The sequence below is a fragment of the Mustela putorius genome, unplaced genomic scaffold (assembly GCF_011764305.1).
Source record: "Mustela putorius furo isolate JIRA1106 unplaced genomic scaffold, ASM1176430v1.1 tig00000174_pilon_pilon_pilon, whole genome shotgun sequence".
In the NCBI taxonomy this organism is placed as follows: domain Eukaryota; kingdom Metazoa; phylum Chordata; class Mammalia; order Carnivora; family Mustelidae; genus Mustela; species Mustela putorius.
Window position 1 is genome coordinate 1,815,240 of NW_025421304.1, and position 26,024 is coordinate 1,841,263.

Sequence of the window (26,024 nt, forward strand, 5' to 3'; positions counted from 1 at the left end):
AAACTCTTCCATGTAGCTAAACTCAAGAGGCAATTCTGTCCTTAACGCTGGTTCTGCAACAGCCGGCCTATCCTGTGCTGTCCAGTATGGTAGGCACTAGCTACACAGGGTACTGAAGGTTTAACTAGTCCTAATTTAGATGTGCTATAAGTATAAACACACACTGGGATTTCGAAGACTTATTACTAAAAAAAGAAAAAGAATGTAAAATATCTCAAGAGTTTTTAAAACATTGGTAATAGGTAGGGGTGCCGGGGTGGCAGGGAAGCATCCCACTCTTGGTTTTGGGTCAGGTCGTCATCTCGAGCTCCTTGCTGAGCATGGAGTCTGCTTCAGATTCTCTCTTCTCTCTCTGCCCCTCCTGTTCGTCCTCTCTCTCTCTCTCTCTCTCTCTCTCAAGTAAATAAATCGATTTAAAAAAATTTTTTTAAAGATTTTATTTATTTATTTGACAGAGAGAGAGATCACAAGTAGGCAGAGAGTCAGGCAGAGAGAGAGGAGGAAGCAGGCTCCCTGCTGAGCAGAGAGCCCAATGCGGGGCTCGATCCCAGGACACTGAGATCATGACCTGAGCCGAAGGCAGTGGCTTAATCCACTGAGCCACCAGGCACCCCTGATTTAAAAAAAAATTTTAAAAAAACATTGTCAACTTGCTGAAACAAGAGTATTTGGGATGTATTAATAATAAAACATATGACTGGACTATTTTATTAAAATACTTTCACCTGTTTTTTTCTTTTAACTGTGGCTACTGGAAAATTTTATTTTATTTTATTTTTAAATTTATTTAAGTAATCTCTACACCCAACACAGGGCTCGAACTCATGGCTCCCATGATCAAGACTCACGTGCTCTTCCGACTGAGCCAGCTAGGTGCCCCCCCAATTTTTAAATGATGCACATGGCTTACATTATATTTCTATTAGAAAGCATCGTTTTACACCTAGTGGTTTTCAAAGTGTGATATCTGGGTCTGCAGTAGCAGCATCATATGACAACTTGTTAGAAATGCAAATTATGTTGCTCTAGACCCACTGAACTGTAATCTCTAGGGACAAGACCCAGCAGTCTGCATTTTAACAAGTCCTCCAGACCAGTCCTGTCTGAAAACTCCCCTTCTGGTTTCTGTGACACAGCTCTCCCAAACCCACCCACTTCTCACTGCTCCACTGTTAACACCCTGGTCCAAACCCCATTCAGTGTACCACCTGGACCACCACAATTGCTTACAGACTGGTTTCCCTGCCTCTAATCTTGTGTCCTATTTGTAGTCCTCATACAACACTTTGTGGTGGTGGCAGGGAATTGTCTTTCAAAAACATAGATCATACTACTTCCCTTCTTAAAATCTTCCAGCGGCTTTTCATTGCACTTATATTAAAATCCAAGCTCCTTCCTGTGGCCACTGCACCCCCTCCCGAACCCCAATAGTCCTTCACCCTCCCTTTCACTCATTCTGCCCCAGCCATCCCTTCTCGCTGTTCCTCACACACTTCCAGCTCTTTCCTGGCTCGGGGACTTTGTGATGGCCATTCCCTCTTCTGGGAACATGGTTCTCCCAGATCTTCATCAGCCTGACTCTCTTGTCCTTGAGGACTCTCAGCTCAGATGCCCCATCTCATTGCTGCCATCGTGTCACTGCAACTAAAGCCTGACTCCCCTGTACCCCCATTCACACAGTATCACCCGCCTTTCCTTCTTCCTGGCATGTTCCACATGCTGTCCTTTGTCTCCATTTGCTTTTCTGTTTCCTCTACCGTAACGGAAGCACACAGGGCAGGGACTCCCCTCTCTGGTTTACCACTTTTTGTCCCCGGCTCCTCACACAGCACCTGCACACAGTACACCGTAGGTTCTCAGTAAAGGTCTCTTCACTGACCCAGTAAGTACTCTCCTCGGTCTCTCCTGTCGCTTCTGTGTACTCTGAAGTAAGAGGACCACTGGCAGCCACAGCATTTGAAAATTCAGAACACCCCACAACCTTCTTGGTGTTTGCCTTCTGCCATGTTGGGTTATCTGACAACATGGAGCCCACTTGTCTGTTTGGGCACAGTGGGCAGGAGCTGCTCTACCTGTGAGGGCCTGATGAAGATACAGATATTAGAACAGAGGGATGTTGACGCATGGAGATGGTTATGCACCAGATGGAGGAGATGGGGGGCTAAGCGGGAGCCAGCGAAGCAATCAGAAATTAGCAACAGTGGGAAGCCACTGTCACTCCAGGCTGGAGGAAGAAAGGGAGGAGGTGGCATCAGGAAAGCCCAGAGACAAAGTCACCTAAAAGAAACTGGAGGCCCAGTGGGACTGTCAGGCTGGCTGGAGCTGTGAGGAGGCACAACCATGGGGAGAGGGATGAATTGCCATGGCCCCTTGCTCCCACTCTCCAGGCTCCTGTCACTGCTTCCCACTGGCAGAACCCCAGATAAATCCAGATAAAGGGGGAGACTGGGAACTGTGGCTGGGATGCAGGCAGAAAGGGGAATATGAACAGTTCTGGGGATAAATACAGCCTCGATCAGCACAGCATGGATTCCCTGTAAATCAGGGTCCCCCACCATGCTCTGTTATCCCACACCAGGCCCTGCTCACTGGCTTACATTACATGTCTGGCTACTGTAGCATGCAGGTTAGGGTAGAGTTTGCAACCCCAGTGTTTCAGTTATCTTTTGCTACATAACAAATTGTCCAAAAATTAAGCAGCTTAAACCAACCATTTTCTTTTTCCTCTGACTCTATGGATCAGTTATTCAAGAAGGGCTCAGTGGGGCTGGGCTGTGCTCACTTGGTGTCCATCATATGGTTGAAGTCAGATGCTGAGTGGGGCTGGAGGCATTTGAAAACTCAACTGGAGGGACGCCTGGGTGGCTCAGTGGCTTAGGCAGCTGCTTTTGGCTCAGGTCATGATCCCAGGGTCCTGGGATTGAGTCCTGCATGGGGCTCCTTGCTCAGCACAGAGCCTGCTTCTCCCTATGCCTGCCACTCTCCTTGCTGTGCTCTTTCGCTCTCTCTCTGATAGATAGATAGATAGATAGATAGATAGATAAAATCTTAAAAAAAAAAAAAAGAAAAGGAAACTCAACTGGTCCAGGTAGCCAAGGTGGCTCACTCATATAGCTGGCAATGTTGACTGTCAGATGAAAGGTCAGTGGGCTGTTGATCAGAGCAAACACACGGGGCCACTCCAGCATGGTGCTCTCACGTGGAAGCTGGCTTCTTTCTCCCAGACCATGTGTCCCAAAAGTTCCAGGGCATTTTTTTTTTCCTGAATTTATTTGGTCAGAGAGCCTGTATCAGCTGTTGATGGCAACTGTCACTCCATTTCCTTCTTCCACATTCTTTTGACCTCATCGGTTCCCAACACCTGCTCAGATTCAAGGGCAGTGAGGGGGTGGGGGGAGTGGAATAGACTCCACCCTTGAAGGAAGTTATGGTAAAGTCAGATGGCAGGAGGCAGGGAGAGGGGTGAAAAATTGGAGCCGTTTTTGTAGTCTTCCAGAGTCTCTGCTTTATGGAGTGTGTTAGGTAAGGTAAATTACTAGCTACCATTAACCAAGGAACCCCCAGATTTCAGTGGCTTAGTACAGTCTATATTTCCTTCACACCATAGTGTGATGCAGTCAGGATCTGTGGCTGAGTCACCCAGGGAATCAGGCTCCTTCCATCCGTTGGCTCTGGGCAACTTTAGTTGGCTTGCGCCTCCTTGCCCCCCCCCATCCTCTCTAATAGTGGTTGTTGAAAGAAGTGAGGGTCACAAGTGGGAGGTTTTTAGAGTGACACCCGGAGGTCCAATGAAACGCATTTGCTGGGGCGCCTGGGTGGCTCAGTGGGTTAAAGCCTCTGCCTTCGGCTGAGGTCATGATCCCAGGGTCCTGGGATTGAGCCCCACATTGGGCTCTCTGCTCCGCAGGGAGCCTGCTTCCTCCTCTCTCTCTGCCTGCCTCTCTGCCTACCTGTGATCTCTGTCTGTCAAATTAAAAAAAAAAAAATCTTAAAAAAAAAAAAAAAGAAATGCATTTGCTCACGTGCTGTTGGCTTACATACCTGACTGCAAGGGATGATGGGAAATGTCCAGCTGTGTGCAAAGGAGCAAAGGGAAGCCATTTTAGTGACAAATTAGCCAGTCTCTGCTGCACATTTTAGAACGTGGTATCTCTGAAAATAGGAAAGTTTTATTTATTTAGTTTTCTTGTCTATTGCCTGTCTCCCTCCACATAGGATGTAAGCTCTGTGAGGGCAGTTTTGTTTATCATTACATGTCTTTCACCCATCCAGGAGCCTGGACAGATAGTGTTGGATAAATGAATACATGCATGAGTGAATAAAAGTTTAAAAACTTCAGAGGATATAATATTACAAACCCAGTAAGACTGATATATTTTTTAAAGATTTTATTTATTTGTTTGACAGACAGAGATCACAAGTAGGCAGAGAGGCAGGCACAGAGAGAGGGGGAGGCAGGCTCCCTGCTGAGCAGAAAGCCCGATGCGGGGCTTGATCCCAGGACCCTGAGATCATGACCTGAGCTGAAGGCAGAGGCTTTAACCTACTGAGCCACCCAGGCCCCCCAAGACTGATATTTCTAAGGGAGTTTTAGAAACAGGAGAAATCTCTCATGGGTAACGAGCACTTAGGTAGGACATAGGTTAGCAGGATATGAACCCTATTACAGAATTCTACATAACAGTGGCTTAAACAAAGTAGAAGTTTATTTCTCTCTCACCAATAAACCAAGTATAAACAGTCCAGGGCTTCATGGTATCAGAGATCCAGGCTGCTTTAACCTATGGTTTTGCCATCACTTGGGGAATAGCCTGACCTTCGTGGTCCAAGATGGCTCCCACCACATCCGCATTCCAGGCAGTGGGAAGAAGAAAGGGGAAACGGACTCACCCCACAGCTCTTTCTTAGCATAGGTGAACTGAGAAATGAAATCTTAGCTTTGGTGTCTGATTTATTTTACCCTCTGTGGTGTGACAGTTGTCTCCTTGGTTCCTTTCCAGGGCAAAGAGCAGAGGTCTGACAGCAAGGTCAGGTCACAGATGAACAGGGAATATAGGTGCTCATTCCGGGTTCATACAAATAATTTACAAAAAGGGGCAGGACGAAAACTTGTGTATACGATATGGTCAGAAATCTGAAGTATTTGCATGTACATTGTCATATCTATTGATTCTGCTTATTCTTGTTCATGTTGTCTTAGACTTGTAGGAAGACTTTGAAGACCAAATACAGTTATACGTTACTCCAGAGGAGATATTAATCCAGGACAAGACCTAGGTTTACCTGGCTTAGGGCATATAAGGATAAGCTATTAGTTCACATGAAGGCTACGTGACTTCGAGCTCACTCTTACCTTGAGTGTAACAGCATTCAGATCCCAGCTTAAAATGAAGAGCTTATGTTCAGACTCTCTGGTCAGGGTGGGTCTGGGCATTTACTTCTGCCTCTCTAGTCCCAAACTGTCTTCTGGATTGGAAAATGCCCTTAGAACAATGTGAAAGCATTTCTTCCGAAGGCATTTGTGCTCTGGGTTCCTCTCTTGTTTTATTTTGGGTTTGGGGTAGTATTTCCTTACCCTCTTACCAGTGCTTTGCTACTTAGAGTAACTCTTCCCATATATTTCATCCTGCATTTTCATTTGTTCCTCAGTGAGATGGTGCTTTCTGGTTTCTTAGACCACCATTACTGGCAGCAGAAGTCCTGTCTTTTTATCCCCCTGCAAATTTGCCTTTATGTATTTGTTGTGTTTTCTGAAATTAAAATTTTTTTAATGATTATACAAGTTAAGAATACTCCCTGTATGGGGCTCCTGGGTGGCTCAGTGGGTTAAAACCTCTGCCTTCAGCTCAGGTCATGATCCCAGGGACCTGGGACCAAGCCCTTCATCGGGCTCTCTGCTCCCCAGGGAGCCTGCTTCCCTTCCTTTCTCTGCCTGTCTCTCTGCCTACTTGTGATCTCTGTCTGTCAAATAAATGAATAAAATCTTAAAAAAAAATACTTCCTGTAAAAACAGAAATTTTAAAAATAAAGAAAACAGAAGCAACCTAAATCTCACCACCCAGAGATTCCACTGTTGATATTCTCTTGAATGTCATTCAGTTTTTGCTGTGTAGATAAACACAATTTTACATGCATAATTTGATATAAAAGGCATCTTGTTATATATATTATTGTTATCATCTATTTCTTTCAGTTGCAACCCTGTTTTCCTCTTACCCTCCCCGATCTCCTATCCTGACCCAGGTCACCAGTGTTACCAATGGTGGCAGCCTGAGGTGTCTCCTTCCACAACTTTATGCATCACCTCTCAATATGCAAACATATATCTACATGTTTACAAGGGGTTCTTCTGGTCACTGGCCTCATACTATATTCTCTTCTCCCTACCTTACTTTTCTCAATTAAAATCTCTTCAAATGAGCTTAAAGAATTCTAATTCATTTATAATGACTGCATTTATGACATAGATGAACCACAATTAATATACCCATGGATCATTGCTCTAATTATATTTTAAAGACCTTCATTTCACAAATAAAAAGTCAGTTGTTGTGGTCTAGGATGTCTGTCCATGCCCAGTGTCAGGGTCATGTTCCTGCCAAGAGGAAGGACAAAGAAAGGGAGCCCACATCTTTGCCTCGAGGGACACAACCTGGAAGTTGTTTCTTCCCACGTTCCACTGGCCAGAAGACAGTGACAAGGCCTCACTGGCCTCCAAAGAGGCTGAGAAACATAGTCTTGGCTAGGAGACCAGACACCCAATTACAAATTCTATTTTAATAGAAGGGGAGAAAACAATGCCTATCACCGGGATCCTGCTTCATTCACCTTGCAAGTCAGTATTTGCCAGCATTTTCCCAGAAGTCAAAGTGGGAAACATCTGTTTACTTGTTAACATTGCACCTGGTAGGAAATAAAGACATCATGAAACCTCTTTACTAGTTCTTTTGGTGCTTACAATTTTCATCTCTTTAAAACAGTTTGTTTTTTTTTTTTCAGGTAGAATTTACATAGAGTAAAATACATCCTTTTTAGTATATTGTTTTGTGAGTTTTGACAAGTGCATACAGCCATGTAATCGTCACCACAAGAAAAATAGAGAATTTTTTTTCAATTTTTATTTTTTTATTTTAGAGAGAGAGAGAGCACAGAGGGAGAGGCAGAGGCAGACTCCCCACTGAGCAGAGAGCCTGGCATGGGGCTTGATCCCAAGACCCCAAGATCATGCTCTGAGCTGAAGGCAAACATTCTACTGACTGAGCCACGCAGGTACCCCCCCCCTTTTAAAAAGATTTTATTATTTCTTTGAGAGAGAGAGAGAGCACAGAGGGAGAGTGAGAGAGTGAAGCAGACACCCTGCTGAGCAGCTAGCCTGCCAGGACCCTGAAACCTTGACCTGAACCGCAGGCAGATGCTTAACTGACTTAGCCACCCAGGTGCCCCTCAAGAAATTTTTAATTTAGAGAATTTTGAAAAGATGAAACATAAAAGAGTATGAGGAGTCCTCTACAGTCTATCTGCCCCCCGACAACCATCCAACTTGGGCCCATCCTTTCCCACTCATTCTCCTCCCCTGTGTGGTTATGTAGCATTGTATTTTATCTGGAAATAGTTAGGTATTCACATCAGAATTTTATCTGAAAGTGAGAAGAAGAAAGAGGTGCCTTTTCCAGGCAGGCTACCTGGCTTACAACTGCCCGCACTGTGACTGTCTTAGGACTCCTTCCACAAGTTGAGGCTACCTACACCCACCTCCTGGCTCTGGTCATTAAACCAAGGTTACGCCTGACCCAGATGAGGCAGTCACGTTCTTCACTGCATACAGTAGAAGCACTAACTAACTTAAACAGCAAAGGGGATGTGTTCAAGAATGTTAGGGCCCTTCCACCACGTTCTTTGTCAAAGCAAAATGCACTGAGGCTTCTTCTGTCTTCTCCCTCTTTCATTTTGATGATGTTGCCCTCATCTACTTGTTCTAAGATTCCTACATTCAAATTCCAGGGAATGAGGAAATCAGGAAGAGTGGAGTACATCCGTCCGCAAAGGTTAGGACTTCTAAATTGCTCATTTATTCCCACATTGCTCATCAGCCAGAACAAAGTTCTATGACCACTCTACACACAAATGCAGCCAGAAAATACAGTTTCTAGTTTGGTGGGCAGATGCCCTGCTGAAAATTTCATGGAAGAAGAAGCAGCACGAGGATATTGGCAGACACTAGTATTCTTATCTGACAAGTGATCAATTCAAAAAGAAATGGTGGGCACGTCTGGGATCCCTTAGACCTCTGCAGGGTTCAAGAGCCATCCTTCATCCAACCCATTACTGGTGGCCGTTTATTGCAATATTGAAAGAGTATTTACTGAGCACCTACTGTGCTGAGGATATAACAGTGAAGAAGGCAGGAAGGTTCCTGTTCTCATGGAGTTCCATTCTAGAGAAAGTAGCAGACAGGAAAAATGGGATCACACAGTTCAGAGAACTTCAGGTATGATAAATACAGGAAGAAAATGAAATTGATGGTGGGAGGTGGCTTGAGTGGTGGTGGGCAGGAGAGGCCTCTGTGAGGGTGTAACATTTGAGCTGATATCTGGAGGGTGAGAAAGGGCTGACTCTACCTGAACTTTGAGAAAAGCATCGTAGGCAGGGGGAACAGCAGGTACAAAGGCCCTGGGGTGAGAATGAACTTGACTCAAGAAACTGAAGGCCAGTGTAGCTGGAGTAGGGGAAGTGAGGGAAAGAGGGGTAGGAGGGGAGGACAGAAAGATGGGCAGGTCTTTATGTAAGTATATGTTTTTTATTTCTCTGGGGTAGATGCCTGCTTCTGTGGGATTGCTGGATCTCTGAGTAGGTGAATATTTACCTTTATGAGAAACTACCAAACTCTTTTCCAAAGTGGTGGTTCTGTTTTCCATTTCCACTAGCAGCGTGAGATTTCCAATTGCTCCCCGTCTCTGCGGACACTCGAAAGGGTCAGTCTTTTTCATTTTAGTCACTCCAGTGGGTGTGTAATGGTATTTCATTGTGGTTTTAATTCGTATTTCCCTAATGACTAATGATGTTGAACGCTTTCGCTCATGCTTATTGGCTATCCGGGTCTCTTCTTCTGTGATGTATCTGTTCACAATTTTTAGCCACTTACAAAATTGGTTCCCTGACTTTTCAAAAAGCCTCCCCTGACCACTATGGGGAGGATGGATTGTAGGGGGCAAAAGTAGAAGAGGGAGAGTAGGGAGGGGCTGTCGCTTCCACAGAGACGAGCTTGTCACAGGCTCACCACATTGCCTGCTTTCTGGCAGAGTCAGCCTGGGCCTTGCCCAACTCTTGGGCTGCTTGCCAGGACAGATTAAGACACTTCACAGATCTCATGGGAGGTGAAGCAGCCCTACTTCCTGGAGCCTGGCACTGGGTGAGGGGTGTCTCCCAGTCAGCTGGGTGCCCTCCATCTCACCCTTTTTTCATCCAATGGCCCATCCACCCACGGAGAGCCCAGGCCGACCAGCCTGGATCAGTGTTCTGTGCTCTGTATCAGTACAGTCGTACCAGTTGCTAACATATTTAATACTTTATTTTTATTTTTTTTATTTTTATTTATTTATTAAAATATTTTATTTATTTATTTGACAGAGATAGATCGTAAGTAGACAGAGAGGCAGGCAGAGAGAGAGAGAGAGAAGCAGACTCCCTGCCGAGCAGAGAGCCCGATGCGGGACTCGATCCCAGGACCCTGAGATCATGACCCGAGCCGAAGGCAGTGGCTTAACCCACTGAGCCACTCAGGTGCCCTAATACTTTATTTTTAGTTGGTAAAGAGCCCACCCCCTCCCACCCACACCCCCACCCCCACCTCCACCCCCACCCCAGATATCTGCCACCACCCGTCTGTTCCTTTGGGATACCTCAGACTTCCTCATATCTCAGCCACTAAAAGGTAGGGGGCTCCAGGACACAGACCCGGCTGTATGGCCACATTTGCTTGATTGGTTGGTGCACGAGTATAAGGGCTATTTCTGGGGACAGCTTGGGCCTGGCTGGAGTCGGGAGGACCAGACCGGGAGGCCGAGTCTGAGGGGTTGAGGGAGGTTGGTTATCAAGGTGAGCCCAGAACTAGAGACTTGAAATACTAACAATAACAGTAATGAGGAGGACGGTGATTAAGAGTCACTGAGCAGATAGAACATGCCAGGCAGACATTACTCTTATAGACCTCACAAAATCCTCACAATAAAATTGGACCACAGCAGCCATGCCCCCAACAGTCTGCTCCCCCAGCCCAGCCAGAGTGAGCTCGAGAGCACTGAGTGCTGGAGTCAGATGAAGCCCTTCAGGCTCAGAGTTTCCCTTGCTCTCTGAAAGCCAAGAGGCTCATTCAGCTTCCGCCATCTCGAGGCCCCTCTGGGGCCTGTTCTCTCTGCACCCACTGCAGGCCTGGTGGTGGTGGTGGTGGGGATGTTGTTTCTTTAGCGACCAGACTGGGCCAGGCCTGGGTGCTCGCGGCTGATGGCAGCCAGTGCTGCCTCCGACTGGGCCCTGGCCCTCCTCTGGCTTCCAAATCCCCCCACCAGGAAGGGCCACTCAGAATCTGTCCCATGACAGACATCCAGTTTCCCCTTTTCTCTCCTGAGACCAGGCCCAGGGAGCTATGGGGTGTGACGCGCCGATGGGGGAGGGGAGCTTCCTGCCTTGGGCCCATCCCCCCAGTGCCCTAACCTCAGGTTCCTCCTAGCCAGCCCCAGCTGAAGTCCCAGTCTCCTCCTGGGTCACCTTCCCTCTGTCCTCACTTCCAGCTACTTCCTCATTCGGTGGTGCAGCGCAGCCCAGCCCAGTGGTCTGCATGTTGTCCCCCACTCACCTCCTTCCAAACCCCCAATCCTGTGTCTGTGCTGTCTATATCTGTGTCCCTGTCTATCCCTCTCTCTTCTTCTTGGCCTCGCCACCCCTTTCTCCTTCCGTATCTTTCCTCTTGGCTCTTTTTTCCTTCTCTCTAAGGGTCAGATATCTGTCTTTGTGTCCTGTGTTTCCTTACCAAATTTATTTGCTACGTGACCTTGGGCAAGTGTCTGCACCTTTCTGTACAGTGGGGATGACGATGACAAAAGCGTCTACCTCAGATGGCTGCTGAGGGATTAAAAGGGTTAACACCTTAGGACAGAATGCAGCTCATTAGTGCCCAGATCCTGAGGGCTCTCTTAATATCCTATAAACATCACAAAGTTCTGATTATCAAATAATTATAGCTGGTGCTTATAAAAAGCTGACGAGTGTCAGACCCTGTTCTAGAAACATTAATCCATTCGCTCCCCACAAACCCCTACAAAATAGGCACTATTTTACTCCTTATTTTACAGATAAGGAAACTGAGGCCCAGAGAGGTTGGATGACTTATTTAAGGTTGCCCAGCCAGGAAGAGGCAAAGGTGGCTTCAGTCATAGCTACTAACTTCCTGGTACACTGATGGTTGGCCCCCAGTTGGGCACATGGACCCTTTCCCCTTTTATGTCCAGTGGTTAGGGGCTACAGCATGGCCCCCTGGGGGTGTCTTGGCCTGTTTCTTCCTGGCGTTATCTGTCTCTGTCCCTCCTCCTCTACTGTCCCCTCCTCCCTCCTGCCACCGCCCACCTCAGACTTCCTCCTTCACTTGGACGCAACACCACATCCCACTGGCCCTTGGACTCCGATGTCCAGCGGTGTTGCCTGCGTCATGGGGGTCCTTGGACCTTCCACCAGGCTCCTGTTCCTGCCTCTCCTTCTGACTGTGGGTGGTGAGTTGGGGGCTATCACAGCCACCTCCCGAATCCCTGGGCTCAGCTTGGGGCAGAGCAGGGAGCAGGGTAGAGAGAGAACCAAAAAGGGAGATGGGGAAAAGCAGAGCCCCAGCCCCCCAAAACTTATGGCTGTCTCTCAGAGCCTGAGACCCCAAGATGTGGCCTCTGGTAGCAGCGGCGGGGGTGGGGGGAACTCTACTTGGTGTTGCAACAGGACAAGTCGGGGTAGAAGTAACACAGTCAGTGACCTTGACGCTGGCCCACAGGTCCCACCAGACACGGCTTTCCACTCTTATCTCCTGGCTCTCGGGACCCATCCTCCCCAGCTTCTGCACCCACCCTCCAGTCACAACCCCCTGCCTCAATTTACCTTCTTTTTCTCTCCTCAGGTTTCAGCTCTGTTCAGGCACAGGACGGTAGGCCTAGACTCTGTAGTCCCCCTCCCTACCTCCCAAAGAGCTCCCCATCTCTGTCTGTTCCCTAAGCTCTCCAAACCTTCCCCTGTTGACACCTCCTCCCAGTTCCCAGCCCCCAGTGACAACCCCCAACCCCTGTCTCACATTCTCAGGATGCAACTGCTCTGTGATGAGTCCTGGGGTGCTGGCGGGGATTGTGCTGGGGGACCTGGTGCTGACCCTCCTCATTGCCTTGGCTGTGTACTCCTTGGGCCGGCTCTTCCCTCGGGGGCGAGGGGCTGTGGAGGGTGAGTGGGGCTGGAGGGGATAGCCTGGGACTCTCTGAGGGAGGGGTAAACTCCCAAGTCACAACCAGCCAAAGGGACAATGATGGAAGGGCTGATTTTGTAGCAGCAAAAGGATCCCAGTTCACCGCCTTAACTCTGCATTCTGCACTACCCCCCAACCCCCCAACAGTGACCAGGAAACAGCGCATCACTGAGACAGAGTCTCCTTATCAGGTGAGAAAACCCTGCTTCTCTTCCTCACATCTCACTCCTACCCTGTGGGTGTCTGTCTTAAACACTTCCCCAGTCCTTCTAGAACCTAGACCCTAAAGCCAATTTCTCAGCAGCATTTCAAACCCTCAAAGGCTCTTGGAGAGCATCTGTCCAAAACTGCTTTCTTTTCTTTCTTTCTTTCTTTCTTTTTAAGATTTTATTTATTGGGGTGCCTGGATGGCTCAGAGGGTTAAGCCTTTGCCTTTGGCTCAGGTCATGATCTCAGGGTCCTGGGATCAAGCCCTGCGTCAGGCTCTCTGCTCAGTGGGGAGCCTGCTTCCCCCTCTCTCTGCCTGCCTCTCTGCCTACTTGTGATTTTTCTCTGTCAAAAAAATAAATAAAATCTTAAAAAAAAACTACTTATAAGATTTTATTTATTTGACAGAGAGAGACACAGTGAGAGAGGGAACACAGCACAGGGAGAGAAGATGGGAGAAGTGGGCCTCCCACAGAGCAGGGAGCCTGAGGAGGGACTTGATCCCAGGACCCTGGGATCATGACCTGAGCTGAAGCAGATGCCCAATGACTGAGCCACCCAAGCGCCTCCCAAAACTGCTTTCAATGATCAATCATGACCTTATGCTCAGCTTAAAACACGTGAGGAAATACAGGGAGGGCTTTACCTTCGCCAGGGCAAATGCAGGCCTTAGCAAGAAGGCAGGCATGGAATTGTCTGGGACAGGATGATTTCCGGGAGAAGCTCTGGAAAGGCAGAGGACATGATTCAGCCCTAATTTGGTAATCTGAAAAGAGAAGTTTTAAGAATTTTTTGGAAGATCCTGTATCCCTTTGAGAAGCTGATGAAAGCGAGAGACTCCTCAGAAAAATCCACACAAAAATTTATGAAATTGTGAGTATAATCTAGGGGTGGTACAGGGATCTTGAAACCCTTCTTAAGAACCACCATGCAGGGGCACCTGGATGGCTTAGTGGGTTAAGCACCTGACTCTTGATTTTGGCTCAGGTCATGATCTCAGGGCTGTGGGATCTAGTCCTGGCTGGTTCTGTGCTCAGTGGGGAGTCTGCTTGGGATTCTCTCTCTCCCTCTGTCCCTCCCCTCCCACTCTTGCTCTCTGTCAAATAAATAAATCTTTATTTATTTATTTTTTAAAGATTTTATTTATTTATTAGACAGAGATCACAAGTAGGCGGAGAGTGAGGCAGAGAGAGAGAGGAGGAAGCAGGCTCCCCGCTGAGCAGAAAACCCCATGTGGGGCTTGATCCCAGGACCCTGGGATCATGACCTGAGCCGAAGGCAGAGGCTTTAACCCACTGAGCCACCTAGGTGCCCCTAAATAAATCTTAAAAAAAAAAAAATCTCCCCATCCTCTCCTTCCAGGTGTGCACACACATTCTCTCTCTCTCAAGAAAACAAAAAAAACAAAAACAAAAACAAAAACAAAACCTCCAATCAGAGGTATCTTTCCATTGCTTGCCTCTTTATCAATGCCTTTCTCAACTCTTTAGGGGGTCAAGGGCTCCTGTGAGAATCTAATGGAGGCCAAACAGACCCCTTCCCATAAAGGTGCATATCCAGACCAGTCATTTGCATATGATTTCAGGGACTCAGTCTGAGGGCTGCCTCTTCGGGCCATTAGACCCCTCTTCCCAAAACTGTAAGCCTTGTTCTGTGAAGTCTCTTACTTATTTGCAGCCACCTTTGCTTTGTGTCACTTGTGGATAAAAAGTCTCTTTGTAAAGCATAAGCCTCTTGAGTTTGGCTTTGTGAGGTCCAGAAGAATGAGGGAACTTTTCAGTTATCAGGGACCATGAAACTTTAGGGCAAGACATTATTCCAATTTATTCATCCTTAGGTGGAATTTGTGGAGCCCCTACACAGCAACAGAGTTTACATCCTAGGAGATGGACCTGAAGCAAATTAAGAAATAAGATAATTTGAGGAGGAAATAACAACTGGTGTGACAGGGCCTGGAGTGTGTGTGTGGTGGGGAGAAGTTAGATGACAAAATCAAGAAACACTTCTCTGAGGAAGTGACATGAGCTGAGACTTGAAGGGGGAGAAGGAACCATCCATGGGAATATCCAGGAAAGCGGTGTTTGGGCAGAGAGAACAGCTTGTGCAAAGGCCCTGAGGCTGGTGTATAATGATGAGGCAGAGGAAACAGGGAAACACTAAATGCAGTTGATTAAAATACAGATCTTTTCCATGGCTGCAAGGTTGAAGAAGCTTCTAGGAGCCGTATAGGCCACAGGGAGAAGGCTGAGTTTTTTTTAAGTTTATTCAGTGGACCTTACGCACTAACGGTTCCCACCCTGTCCCTCCCATTAGGAGCTCCAAGGTCAGAGGTCAGATGTCTATAGTGACCTCCACACACAGAGGCCATATTACAAATGAGCCCACATTGCAGCAGTCAACAACCTGATGCCTGGATCCAGTCATTCCTGATACCTCCCCAGCACCCTATTCCTACTCCCACCAAGATACAGATCCTCAGAGTGCCCTACCCGAGGGGTCAGACTTCTCTCCACTACTGCCCCCAAATAAACACGGCACACAAAAACACTGTTGAGTTATTCCAGATCTCTCGGCTGAGGGGGCAGGGCTATGTGGGGTTCCGGGAGATCATGGACCCAGAAACAGCTAAGTGGGAGGGAGGCTTTGGGCACCCTGGGATTCTGTGAGGAAGAATCAGAACCAGAGGTAGTTCAATAGCTTTATTCCACCCCAAAGTGGGGAGTACGTTTCCTGTGTGGCAGCACACGATGCAGGATGAGAGGGTCCAACATCAAAGGTTTCACTTACAGGGGGGTCAGCCCCTGCCAGGCATGTTGATGTAGACTTTGTCATCTTCTGGGGGTGGGGGAGAGAAAGCATGAGGCCTGACCACCTACCACCCACCCACAGCCCCACCTTCCTGGGGACCCCCTGCCTCAGGGGTTTCCTCCGGAGTTCCCCCCTGCACCGCCCCCAGGGTTTCCCCAGAATCTCCTCCAGGGCTTCCCTGGGGGACCCCTCCCTGGGGACCCCCTGCTCTAGGGACACCTCTCCCTCCGGGCCCCACCCTGTCTCTGCCCTCACCTAGGGTGGGCCGGTGGCGCGGGCAAGCACACGCAAACACGACTGCGATGATGAACAGCGACACCAGCGCGTCGGCGGCCATGAGCCCTGCCAGCACTGGCAGAGAGAGGGGCCCACATCCGGAACAGGAACCTGGAGGGTGGGGGCCAAGACAGGAAGGCGGTTGAGGGAGGTTCCAGACCCTCAGGGCTGCACTTGGGGCCAATGGGGCTGAGGAAGTCCCTGGAGGGGAGGCAGGAGTGTCTAGATACCCTGAGGTTGACTTGGGGATGAAAAGGGAGGTGGGAGCCTGGAGAGAAGCAGGGTGTAGGGTCGGGGGGATCCTAGCACAGAGAGACATACATGGTGCTTTGGGCATAGTGGGTACTCCCAAAGAAGGCTGGGGGGGGGGGTGGCCGAGTCCTTGGGGCTTCATTTTGGTGATGAGGGCAGTGAGATGGGGACCCAGAGAGGACTGTAGATCCCCTGTGGGTTCTGATTTGGGGGTGAGAGGGGAGCTGGTGACCTAGACAGGATCCTCAGGCCACACTTCAGGGATGAAAGCAGTACCGTGGCACAAGGGAAGGGGTGCTAATTTCTCACCTGGGGTTATCAGAGCGGCTGCCACCGTGAAAAGAGAGGGAAAGTGGATTAGCAGGGAGAGGTGGTGTCCTGAGAAATAACCTCCATTTGGGAGAGAGCAAATGAGAAAGAGGCCAAGAGATAGAAAATCAGAAGTGGAAGTAGAGAAGATCCAGCAGTGAGAAGGTGAGATCAACAGGCTCCAGACTCAGCTTCTCTCCCATAAAGAACCAGACTCTGCCTCCAAAATGGATCTCCAGGGAGGAAGAGGTCCTAGGAAGATGTGCCCTCAGCACTCCTCCCTTCAGAGGCCGCCCAAGCCACCCCTCTCATAGGGACTCTGCCTGCCACTCCCCCTGCCCCCCCCCATAATCACTTTTGCTCACCTGGGAGCAAAAGAAGGAGCAGGATGACACCTGAAGGGGCCATGGTAGGCAAAAGGCTTTGGTCCAGAGAAGTCCTGAGGAACAGTGGGGGAGTAAAGAAGCAGAATAGCGGATGTCACCCTGCTGGTGGCAATGTCACCTGCTTCCTGTGTGAGGGTGTGGGAGGGGGAGAAGTAAAAAGTGGGTCCCTGTGACTGCCTTTGGGGATGAACTGGGGGTAGGGTCAGGCAGGAGAGGACGGATGGCCAGGGTTGTGGACATTGAGGAGATACTGGGGATATTTTGGAGGTGGAACCAACAAAACTTGCTGGTCATGTATGTATGGATGTGTATGAGAGAGAGGGATTCAGGATGACCAAAGCTTCTGGGCTAAGCTACTGGAATTACCGAGCATTCCTTGACAGAGATGGAGTAGGAGGGGAGAATAGATTTAGAGGAAAGTGCCAAAGTCTCGGGACACCGAGTTGGAAATGCCTCCTAGATCTCCCTGCAGCACTGAATGACCACAGCTGCATCTGTGAATTTAGGGATAAGTTTCTGGCCTGAGATGTAAATTTTCGGGTTGCTGGTTTATGAATGAATAAAGCCACAGGACTGGATGAGATCACCCAGGAAGTGAGTTCAGACAGAGGAGTGCCCCTGGCCCCCAAGAATGGGTGAAGAGGTGGAAACAGTCCAGGAAACTGGGAAGGAATCAATGTGTGAGGGAGGAGAATCAGGACAGCCCAAGTCTTGAAAGGCTGGGAGAAATGATTAACATGGCCACCGACATGGGAACTGAGAACAAGCCTCCCTTGGGAATGTCAGTTGGCTTAAGGGCTGGGAATTCCTGTCCGCTTAATTCACAGCTATACCAGGGCCCCCAGCAAAGGGCCTCCCTTTTTACTTCAGTAATAAATAATCTTTAATGACGAATGAATAAATGAGAACTGACCTCTGAATGAGGTGATGTGGGGAAAGGGAGAAATTTGCGTCTACCGATGTCACTCTTACCTACAAACCTTCCCTCCCTTGGGACTAGGAGTCCCCCGAATCCCAGCCTCCTCGTACCCTGGGACTAGGGAATACTATTCCCTTCCAGCCCAGGCTCCAGAAATCAAAGCCTCCCCTTCCAACCCAGGCCCCCAAAACCAAAGCCTCCGGTACCCCCTTGGACAGAGACCCAGAAGTCCAGGCCCCCAGTGCCCTCCTCCTTCAGGTGTCGGCAATCCCTGGCCGCTTCACCCTCAGACCAGCTCCCTCTTTCCAGGTAGGAGGCGCAGGAGTCAGGCCCTCAGTGTCAGCCCCGCCCATTCAGAGACTGGGCTAGTTCAAGCGCGACACGGGGACTCCCGAGTCTGTGGGAGGGGCCCTGCCCTTGACTGGGCGGTGCCAAGAAGTCCAGTTTAAAAACTCGCGGGGCACAGGTCCTAGATTGGGGACCCGGCGGCGGCTCCGCGGGGGAAGAGCGAGGCTGGCGCAGCGCCGAGGCCGCGGCCCTGGGGGCCAGCAATCCGCGCCACGGAATCCGCGAGGTAATGGAGGGGGTGGGGAGGAGAAGCATGCTCGGCCCCTTGGGAGAGCGAGGGCTGGGAGTCCGGCTCTCACGAACCTGCGGGACTGAGCGGGAGCATTAAGCCTGGGTGCTGCGAGTGAGCGTACTCGGTGTTTGAAGAGGGTAGGGGTCCGGGACTTCTGCTGGTGATGGAGGAGGAGCTGGGATTCTGGGTCCTGGGAGAGTTAAGGAACCGGGGATTCGGAATTCTGGGTCGGGGGGTGGGGTGAAAGGGCTGGGAGCCCCGACCCCTGGGAACTGTGGGAGGAGGGGGCTGGCGGCCCGGTCTCATAGCTTTAGAAAGGAGCTAGACGGAGTCCTGGGGGCGTGGTTGTTTAAAAAAATCAGCCACGAGTCGGTGTGGGTAAGGAGGCGTTCTGCCGTAGGGGGCCCACACTGGCCTTGACCCTACCCGGGCCCCGGGAATTCCCGAGTCGCCACCCACCCCGGGTCCCCGGGTCCCCGGGCGGAGCAGGAATTCCCCACGTGCGGGGATTCCGAGCGCTCCACGCCTGGCGGCGCGCGCCGACTCTGAGAGGGCCACCTGCCGCGCGCCGCCGAGAGAGGAAGGGGTGGATGGAAGATTCCCTTGCGTGAGCGCCGTGACGTCAGCACGTCGTATCTGGGCTGTTTCCGAGTCCGCCCTCCCCCGCTTAACCCTTCCTCTGCTGGAACCCGGGCTTGGAAGGGTGAGGGTTGAGGGTTCGGACTTCCGGGGTGGTGCGGACCAGGCTTCTGGAAAGGGGGACTCCCAGGTGCAAGGGAGGGCGAGGCTGAGGGCCCGGACTCCTAGGTCCTGGGGAAAGGGGTGTTAGGCTCTCGGAGTTCCGCAGAATGGGGCCTGGACTCTTAGAACTGAAGAGGGGATGCGGTCTGGACTTCCGATCCCCGACGAGCTAGGGGGCTATTGATTTGTCCTTCCTTGGGGAGAGGGCCCGGGGACTCGGACGCCTGTTTTCCCGGGAAGTGTGTCGAGGGCAGAGAGGTGTTGGGAACCTGAATGTGCAAGTCTCCTGGGAGTGATTCCCAGCGACCCCCAAGGCCTCGGGACTGGGAGATCTGGGGGCTGGGATTTTTCACGGAAAGTGTGGGGAGGTGCTGCAGAGGAGCGCCCTCCACCCCCTTCCTCAGTTTCCACGACGCTGGTGGAAAATTGGGTCAGAGGGGAAAGTGCGGAGCAAAGGGAAGGAAACGGCGGAGGCGGAAGCTGCACCTGAAAGCTAAGATTGGCTTTGGAGTTCTCAGGCGTCGTCAGTGTGCCAGTTTTTCCGCGCAGGAGGGTGAGGGAGGGTGCCCGAGTCCACTCCCCCGTAGTTGGGTGACTTAAGGAACTCTGATTGCTTCCCTCCCCTCTCCTTCCCGCCCCCCCCCCCCGCCTCCCCCGCAGTGAGCCGGAGTGAACGCAGCCACTGCCCATCACAGACCGTGAAGAAGCTCCTGGAAGAACAGAGGCGCCGTCAGCAGCAGCCTGACGCTGGTGGGACACCGGTAAGGCCCACGAAGCCCTCTAAACTGTAACTCGTGAGGCCATGTCCTGTTGGGCAGATACTTGATGACTTGTGAGCCCTTGACCCTCGGAGCAGATCAGAGGTGTAGTCCTGACTTAGATGCGCTGTGGGCGGGGCATGGATGCTGAGGAATTTGTCCCATAAATTACCCCTTGTTCCTTTTTTTTTTTTTAAATCCCTCTACAGGAACAGTTTCCATCTCCCCTGGCCCAGTCCCTGACCCCATCTGTGAATGAAAGTGAGGCTGGTAAGTCTGGAAACTCACCTGGTTCCCTCAGCTCACCTCCCCAGCTTTCTTCAGGGACTCAAACATTCCAAATCTTAGAACTTTGGGGAACTTGGGAGTCAGACCCTCTTTCTTGCTGGGACTCGGTAGCAGTTTGATCGCCCAGATTCTCTGGAGCCCATAGGTCTATGTACACAGTCCTTCAGTGTTCGAGGGGCCCAGGCTCCCAGCCTTTTGCAGCTCCTGGAGTCTAAGCCCTCAGCCCTCTGAGTCCCAGCCCTTTGGTGTCCCACAAGTACTAGCTCTCAGGACGCTGGGAGATTCCAGGCTCTCACCCCCGTCCTCCAGCCTTGGTCATGACTTCCCCAACCCTGGTAACCAGGCCTGCCCCTGCTCCTCCTCTCACACACAGGCCATTCTCGCTTCCCAGTACACCAAGAGACTCTGGGTTCTGGACTTGGCAGCCTGGCTCCCACCACGGGCTTTCCAGACTGGGACCCCAACACGCATGCTGCCTACACAGACAGCCCCTACTTTTACCCTGCTTCTGCTGCTGAAGGCTTCCCGACTCCTGACTTCTACCCACCCTCCGACACAGGGCGGCAGTGTCCATTTTCTGTGGGGATGGAGGTGAGATACAGAGTGGAACAGGATGCTGAAGGGCCCCTAAAATTCCCAGTTGCCCTTGTGCTAGATTAAGAGCCCGTTCTTCAGATGGGCAAAACTGAGGCCCCAAGGTCCAAGGTCACTCGGTACAGATGGGGCATCCAGCCACCCTACTTGGCGTTCTGTGTGTGTGTGTATGTATATATGTCAAGAAAAGGAGTTCTCAGCTGATTGGCTCTGCCTACCACGTGTATCCTTCAGGACCCTCTGGATACCCGGCTGTATGGAGAACCTTCCCTGCCACAGGCAGGATCCTGGAGAGGTTCTGGACTCCCCTTAGGACCCCCACAGTTGCCCCCCGTGGCCACCGGACCATCCCTGGACACAGCCCGTGCTCACATGCTGGCTCTGGGGCCACAGCAGCTGCTGGCCCAGGATGAGGAGGGAGACACGTGAGTATGGGGGTTGCAGTCTGCCTGTTTCTGGCTTAGCTGGGGTTCTGCGCTCACTGCTTGTCCTCTATCTGTCCTCAGGCTCCTGCACCTGTTTGCGGCTCGGGGGCTACGCTGGGCAGCGTATGCCGCAGCTGAGATGCTTCAAATATATAGACATCTGGACATTCGGGAACATAAGGGCAAGGTGAGGGCCAGGGGCCCAGACTGCTGGATTTAAAGGCAGGAGGTCTGGGGGCCTGGATTATTGGTTTTTCAGAGGGGAGGAGACCAGGGGCCCAGACTGACCTTCTTATTTCCTGCAGACCCCTCTCCTGGTGGCTGCTGCCGCCAACCAGCCCCTGATTGTGGAGGACCTGCTGAACCTCGGAGCAGAGCCCAATGCCACTGATCATCAGGGACGTTCTGTCTTGCATGTGGCTGCTACCTATGGGCTCCCAGGAGTCCTCTCGGTATGACCAGTGGGCCAATGGGGAGAAGGGGTTGGACTGGTTGTTCAGATCCTGGCTTCCAGGGCTAGGAGGCCTGGGGAGACTCGACTCCAGCACTGTGCCTTCTCCTCCCCAGGCCGTGATTAACTCGGGGGTTCAGGTTAACCTAGAAGCCAGAGACTTCGAGGGTAAGCTGGGTGGTGGGCAGGGTGGGTGTGGCAGGTGGGGCTGGGTGGGGGAGGTCGCCTCAGATGCAGAGCCCTCACCACCTCTATCCTGCAGGCCTCACCCCTCTCCACACAGCCATCCTGGCCCTCAATGTGGCTATGCACCCACCTGACCTATGTTCCCGGGTGCTGAGCACCCAGGCCCGAGACAGGCTGGCTTGTGTCCAGATGTTGCTGCACATGGGTGCTGATCACACCAGCCAGGTGAGCTGGGCAGTGGGCAGCCGGCCTCTAGAAGGGTGTGTGGGATGGGGCACCTGGACATTCAGGGCATTCAGACAAATGTTGACTTTGCCTCTGGCCAGCCATGTGAACTTGAGCACGTGGCTATGTTTCCCTGGGCCCCAGAGAAAAAGATCACTGACCTTAGGTTGTACTTACTATTCATCAAGCATCGAGTGTCATGGATTAGCTAATCGAATCCTCACCAACCCCCTTTGACAAGTGCTCTGTTATTACTTTTACTGCCTTACTAATAAAGACACTGAGGTATAGGAGTCAAAAATCTTAGAGCTTGTAAGAGTCAGAGAGGGGATTAGAATCCGAGCCTCGTGCCAGACTCTCGCACTCTCCTCTCTCTCAAATAAATAAAATCTTAAAAAAAAAAAAAATAAAAAGAATTTTGAACACAGATAAAATAGAGAAAATAGTATATCCACAAAAAATTATGTCTCTAAAGTGAAGAACTCTTTTAACCTCAATACCATCATTTCACCTTAAAAAAAACTTAAACTCATAATATCAAGTATCCTGGCTGTGTTCGAATTTCTGATTGACTCTAAAGTGATATACATTTTTTTTAAGATTTTTTTTTTTTTAATTTGTTTATTTGACAGACAGAGATTCACAAGTAGGCAGAGAGGCACGCAGAGAGAGAAGGGGAAGCAGGCTCCTAAGACCCTGGGATCATGTCCTAAGCCGAAGGCAGAGGCTTAACCCACTGAGTCACCCAGGTGCCCCTGCATTGTTTTTTCATTAAAAAAAAGAAAAAGAAAAAAAACCCTTCAGACCCAAATAAAGCCCTCATATTGCCATTGTAAGACTTTTAAAGGTGTTCTTAATTTAGAGCTTTTCCCCTTCCATCTTCTGGTCTTCTCTTCATTATCTATTTGGTGAGCCAGATAAGTTGTTTTGTCTTGTAGAAACACAGCATATTTTTAATGAGGGCACATAATAAGGTCCCATTGTGGAAAATATCTTTATTTGCTCCAAAATATGAAGAGAACAACTCAATATGGAAGTATGTATGGGTTTGTTGAGTCCCCTGATTAATGCTGTTCAAGTCCCATCCTTATAGATCAAGTACAGTCTGTGTGAGATGTGGGTACATTTTAGCATGCCTAATGGAATGTGGGGTGGCTAGGGCAGCTGTAAGTGCAGAGTGCCTTTGGAGGATTAGGTAAGAACCTTCTTCTCAAAGACACTTGGGCTGGAAAACTGTCAAAAGAAACATAGTTCTGTGATGCATATGATGTGAATGGCATCCCCTTAAAGGTGATAGTCTTATATAGTGCACAACATAGATAACTGCGTAAGGAACCCCTGGGTGCTTGCAAAGGAGAAACAAGGTGTCTAAAGGCTCTTGGATTCCTTGGGAGGGGCTCTGGGTGTAAGAATTGGCCTGACCTCCGCCGTTCCTTTCTCTACAGGAGATCAAGAGCAATAAGACAGTTCTGCATCTGGCTGTGCAGGCCGCCAATCCTACCCTGGTTCAGCTGCTGCTTGAGTTGCCGCGGGGAGACTTGCGGGCCTTTGTCAACATGAAGGTGGGGACCTAGGTTGGAATGGGCAATTGTGTGAGATGTGACAGAGAAGAGCGGGGGGCTTGGAGAGGCCTGTGGGCTGTGGCAGTGGCAGGGACAATGTAGAGAACCCAGGTGGGGACCGGATAGGATGTGGATGGTTGTAGATTGCAGGAATGTATGGGGCATAGACCGAGGGGTGTGTGGAATGTGATTGTGGAGGGGATTCCGGGATGTAAGTAGGGGCACATGGAATACGGCTGGGAAGGCAGCAGTGTTGGACTCTGGAGTGTACTGTGGAAGGCCCAGGCCAGCTGAGTCTGCATCTTTATCAGCCCTCCCCTCACTGTCCCCAGGCCCATGGGAACACAGCCCTCCACATGGCGGCTGCCCTGCCCCCTGGACCACCCCAGGAGGCCATCGTACGGCGCCTGCTGGCAGCTGGGGCGGATCCAACATTGCGAAACCTGGAGAACGAGCAGCCTGTCCACCTGCTGCGGCCTGGGCCGGGCCCCGAGGGGGTGAGTCCTGAGCCCACCCTGACTGCAGAGTGGCCTCTGACCTAACGAGCTGAACCCCTGACCCTACCCACTCAGGACTTTAGAGGGTCTGTGGCCCTGGCCTCTCTTTTTAGCCTCCCTGACTTCTCCCCTGTCTTGTCCGCAGCTCCGGCAGCTGTTGAAGAGGAGCCGTGTGGCACCCCCAGGCCTGTCCTCTTAGGACTCAAACCCAGAACCTGGACTGATTTTCCAGTCCCCACCGTCCTGTGGGACAGCCAGCGTATGCTAATGTTGCAAATCCATGATAATGTATGTGGAATGTCCTGCCATCAGGGTCTTACATTAAAACCCCAAAATGGCTGCCCGGGGTGGGGGTAAACGATCCCCAATATTTGGGGTGGTGTAATACCCCTACCCTACCCACAAGGAGCCCTCTTGATGATTTCTGTGAAATCGAGGCCCCTTGATTGTTTCTGTGAAACACCCTAGACCCCTAACCCTTCCTCCATTGGGATCTTCTGGGACCCCCTCCCCTACTCAAGTCCAGTTCAACTCACCTAGAATCCCAGATGTGATTTCCCTACACAGTACTTGGGATACCCCCAGAATAGCTTCCACTGTCATCTGGTAGAGCTCCTGAGATGACTCCCCAAACCCACACCATTCAGGTCCTTACCCCTGAGACATAGGAAGGACTCTTCCTAGACTGGAGTTCCCTAGGTCCTATGCTTTCTAATTCAGAACTCAACTGGCAGGGCCCCTATCCCAGATCTCCGCATTTCCAGTGAATCCCTCCCCTATTTGAAATACCTTATTAAACTCAGTTTGGACTGCGCTGTCATTGTCTTAATCTCTGGGGGCATTGGTGCGGGGGAACGGCGGTGGTGCTTGGCTGAGGAGGCACGTTTGGATGACTGCGTGGGTAGGGTATGTAGCAGACTGTGGGTGCCAAGTCTGCATCCTTCACCCTGTCAGTACCTGGTGGTCTGACTGCCTGTGGACATCATGAGACCACTGGTGTCTGCTCTATCTTGGGTGTGAGCCAGGTAGCCTTAAGTGCCAACAAGTTGATGCCCTTTCCCATCTAACAGCCCTCAAACCAGAGACTGAAAGGAGATGGTATAGAAGGACTCCAGGTCCCACACCTCTCTGTGAGGGTAAATGTGGAAGTGTGTGTTCTACACATGCTCTCAGAATTCCCCAACAGAATTAAGCTTCAGTTCCCTGTACTGGTTCTGGCTTGATGAGATCCTTTCCTGACTGCTTTCCCTTCTCTGTGTCCTTTCCCACCTCTCCTACCAATAGATTGTCCTCAAATCCTGCTTCTGGAGAGACCCAAACTAAGAGGACCTCCCAATGGCCCTTTCTCATAACTGCCCCACAGTCTCTGCTCTGGACTTCATCCCACTCTTATCACCAAAAGAGGCCCACTGAAAGCCCTCTGACTCATCTTAACCCCTCACTGCTCAGAGCCTCTCATAGACAACAAACAAGCCTACTTGGGGGCATGTACCCATGTCTCCATCCCAAAAGTGAAGGCTTGAAACAACCATCACTATTCGCTAATGATCCTACAGTCTGGGCTGGGCTCAACTAGACAGTCCTGCTTTGGTCACTCATGCAGCTGCAGTCAGCTAGGGGCCTGTTTGGGCTGGGCAACTTTGCTCACATGTCTGACAGCTTAGCTGGGACCACTGGGAGTGGGCCAAGCACCCTTCTCTCCATGTGGTCTCTCCAGGAACGTGGGTGGTTCCAAAAGGAAGTGTGCTAAGAGAGTACGCACTTGCTTGCCTCACACTTGCTGACATCACATTGGTCAAAGTCATTCACATGGCCAAACCTAGAATCTGGGGAGGGAGCACTACTCCAAGGCTTGAATATTGGGAGGCGGGGTTTCCAGCGCCGCCTGTGTTAGTCTTCCACATCTACAGCCCTGTACCAGCATGCACTTCTCTTCTGAGGATGCACATTGTGGCAGCTGACCCGTGAAGAATTCATAGGAACGTTATCCTATAGATTCTAAGAACTTAACTGGAATGCATCTTACAGTCATTGTAGGGCAGTTTAATTTCTGTATTTCTTCCTTCGCAT

General features: G+C 50.5%; 3 protein-coding genes across 9 annotated transcripts; 2 read left to right on the top strand and 1 right to left on the bottom strand.

Annotated features, from left to right (window-relative positions):
- The first annotated feature begins 11,612 nt into the window (after nt 1–11,612).
- LOC101674756 (transmembrane immune signaling adaptor TYROBP) lies at nt 11,613–15,244 on the top strand. 2 transcript variants are annotated; one of them, XM_004765132.3, is made up of 5 exons: nt 11,613–11,762; nt 12,155–12,181; nt 12,334–12,468; nt 12,638–12,681; nt 15,011–15,244. In XM_004765132.3, exons 1-5 carry the CDS (start codon nt 11,678–11,680, stop codon nt 15,074–15,076), a joined length of 357 nt encoding a protein of 118 aa, XP_004765189.2. In that variant the 5' UTR covers nt 11,613–11,677; the 3' UTR covers nt 15,077–15,244. The 2 variants fall into 2 exon arrangements, with proteins under 2 accessions (XP_004765189.2, XP_004765190.2); XM_004765133.3 differs by lacking the exon at nt 12,155–12,181 and having other exon boundaries at nt 11,616–11,762.
- Nucleotides 15,245–15,381: 137 nt separating this feature from the next.
- HCST (hematopoietic cell signal transducer) lies at nt 15,382–16,855 on the bottom strand. The gene is made up of 3 exons (XM_004765130.3): nt 16,708–16,855; nt 15,761–15,892; nt 15,382–15,532 (listed from the first exon to the last, which is right to left on the bottom strand). Exons 1-3 carry the CDS (start codon nt 16,748–16,750, stop codon nt 15,492–15,494), a joined length of 216 nt encoding a protein of 71 aa, XP_004765187.1. The 5' UTR covers nt 16,751–16,855; the 3' UTR covers nt 15,382–15,491.
- Nucleotides 16,856–18,018: 1,163 nt separating this feature from the next.
- NFKBID (NFKB inhibitor delta) lies at nt 18,019–24,768 on the top strand. 6 transcript variants are annotated; one of them, XM_045075917.1, is made up of 12 exons: nt 18,019–18,221; nt 19,629–19,729; nt 19,936–19,996; nt 20,388–20,605; nt 20,843–21,033; nt 21,115–21,220; nt 21,339–21,485; nt 21,601–21,652; nt 21,747–21,895; nt 23,341–23,457; nt 23,790–23,954; nt 24,100–24,768. In XM_045075917.1, exons 4-12 carry the CDS (start codon nt 20,600–20,602, stop codon nt 24,151–24,153), a joined length of 987 nt encoding a protein of 328 aa, XP_044931852.1. In that variant the 5' UTR covers nt 18,019–18,221; nt 19,629–19,729; nt 19,936–19,996; nt 20,388–20,599; the 3' UTR covers nt 24,154–24,768. The 6 variants fall into 6 exon arrangements, with proteins under 6 accessions (XP_044931852.1, XP_044931850.1, XP_012918232.1 ...); XM_013062778.2 differs by lacking the exon at nt 18,019–18,221 and adding an exon at nt 18,235–19,521 and having other exon boundaries at nt 20,406–20,605; XM_013062776.2 differs by lacking the exon at nt 18,019–18,221 and adding an exon at nt 18,236–19,521.
- Nucleotides 24,769–26,024: the final 1,256 nt, after the last annotated feature.